Here is a 2,011-nt window from a genome sequence, read left to right on the forward strand (position 1 = left end):
GTGAGGTTGGTGGATGCACTTATTATCATTGCAACTGATTGGACTCTGTTGTTCGTGTTGATGTATGATGCAAGTGATTTTGCTATGGGGGCTGTTCTTGGTCAAAACAGGGACAAGATTTTTCATCTTATTTATTATGCCAGCATGACACTTAATGCAGCCCAGATGAACTATACAATCACAGAGAAAGAGTTATTGGTGGTTGTTTACGCCTTTGACCAATTCCAATCTTATCTAGTGGGGACCAAGGTGATTGTCTATACTGATCATACTGTTTTTCGGTATCTATTTGCCAATAAGGATGCTTAGCCCAGACTTATTCGTTAGGTGCTGCTACTGCAAGATTTTGATATGGAGATTCTTTTTCGAAAGGGCACAAAGAACCAAGTAGCAGACTATTTATCGAGGCTGGAAGATCGGGAACATGTTGATGAAGATGTAGGATTAAGGAGACATTCCCAAATGAGAAACTTTTTTCTCTTCAGACAGTCGAACTACCGTGGTATACAAACATGGTGAACTTTCTGGCGAGTGAGGTGTATCCTCCCGATGCTAATCATAAGAAGAAAAAACGGATCTTACACGATAGCAGATTCTACATTTGGGATGAGTCGTATCTTTACAGGGTTGGCATAGATCAAATGATTAGGAGATGTATTCCAAATGAAGAAGTCCCCTTAATTCTTGAGAGTTTTCACTCGTCACCTTATGGTGGACATCACGCCTGTGACAAAACAACCGCAAAGGTACTTCAGTCTGGGTTTTGTTCGATGACGTTGTTCAAAGATGCTCATGAATTCGTGAGAACATGTGATAGCTTCCAAAGAACTAGAAACATTTCAAGGCGATATGAAATGCCGTTGAATGGCATATTGGAGATCGAAAGTATTTGATTGTTGGGGTATAGGTTTCATAGGACCCTTCATACCATCAAAGGGGAAGAAGTACATACTTGTGGCTGTCGATTATATCTCAATGTGGGTGGAAGCCATTTCACTTCCCACCAATGATGCTAGTGCGGTAGCAAGATTTCTGAAGAAGAATATTTTCACAAGGTTTGGAACCCTGAGGGTCATCATCAGCGATCAAGGTACGTACTTTTGTAATAGGCTCTTTGATAAATTGTTGCTCAAGTATAGGGTGAAACACAAGGTAGCGACCGCTTATTATCCCTAGACGAGTGGTCAAGTGGAGGTATTGAATCGAGAAATTAAGAGAATCTTGGAGAAGACTGTGAGTGTGAGTAGGAAAGATTGGTCGCTGAAGCATGATAATGCTCTGTGGGCTTATAGAACAGCCTACAAAACTCCCATTAGTACATCTCTACATAAGCTCATTTTTGGCAAGGCTTGTTATCTATCGATGGTTGATCTTGAGCACATAGCTTATTGGGCAATAAAGAAGTTGAATTTGGACTTGGTACAAGCTGGCGAAAAGAGGTTGTTGCAATTACTCGAGTTAGATGAATTTAACTATCATGCATATGAGAACGCGAAGATATACAAGGAGCGGACAAAGAGAATTCACGACAAACACATCCAACCTCATGAGTTTGAGCCTGGGCAGTTAGCTTTGTTGTATAATTCCCGGCTGAAGATTTTTGGCGGAAAGTTGAAGAGCAAGTGGTCTGGACCTATTGAGATAGTGCGTGTGATAGCCCATGGAGCACTTGAGTTAAAAAAGCTGAATTATGTCGAGTCGTTCTTGGTGAATGGGCAGCGAGTAAAGCACTACTTTAGAGAGGTCACTTATCGCGAGAGGACCTCGATGGAGCTAGAAGAGTCTTGAGAGAGTCTGCGTCATGCTGCGATGTTAAATCAAGCGCTTCTCGGGAGGCAACCCGTGTTTGTAAAATTAGCAATTAAAACAAAATGGTAAAAATGAGAAAAATACAAAAAGTGTCGTGCCACGACCTTAACTAAGGCACTTGTTGGGAGTGTCGCACCCCTTTTTAACCCGGAAGTTAAATTTAGGAAAACAACATATTGGTGATTCCTATTTATTTGTTTTA

General features: G+C 41.1%; 1 protein-coding gene across 1 annotated transcript; it reads left to right on the plus strand.

Moving 5' to 3' along the window:
- The first annotated feature begins 975 nt into the window (after window positions 1–975).
- LOC132613282 (uncharacterized) lies at window positions 976–1,788 on the plus strand. The gene is made up of 2 exons (XM_060327307.1): window positions 976–1,090; window positions 1,298–1,788. The coding sequence occupies exons 1-2, from the start codon at window positions 976–978 to the stop codon at window positions 1,786–1,788; spliced, it is 606 nt and encodes a 201-aa protein (XP_060183290.1).
- Window positions 1,789–2,011: the final 223 nt, after the last annotated feature.

This window comes from Lycium barbarum, chromosome 1 (genome assembly GCF_019175385.1).
Source record: "Lycium barbarum isolate Lr01 chromosome 1, ASM1917538v2, whole genome shotgun sequence".
NCBI lineage: Eukaryota > Viridiplantae > Streptophyta > Magnoliopsida > Solanales > Solanaceae > Lycium > Lycium barbarum.

Excerpts from the sequence above, each read along its gene's own strand:
- LOC132613282 (XM_060327307.1), top strand. The coding sequence starts at position 976 with ATGTGGGTGGAAGCCATTTCACTTCCCACCAATGATGCTAGTGCGGTA. Across the intron at positions 1,091-1,297 it reads GGTCATCATCAGCGATCAAG|CCTACAAAACTCCCATTAGT; the intron begins GTACGTACTTTT and ends CTTATAGAACAG.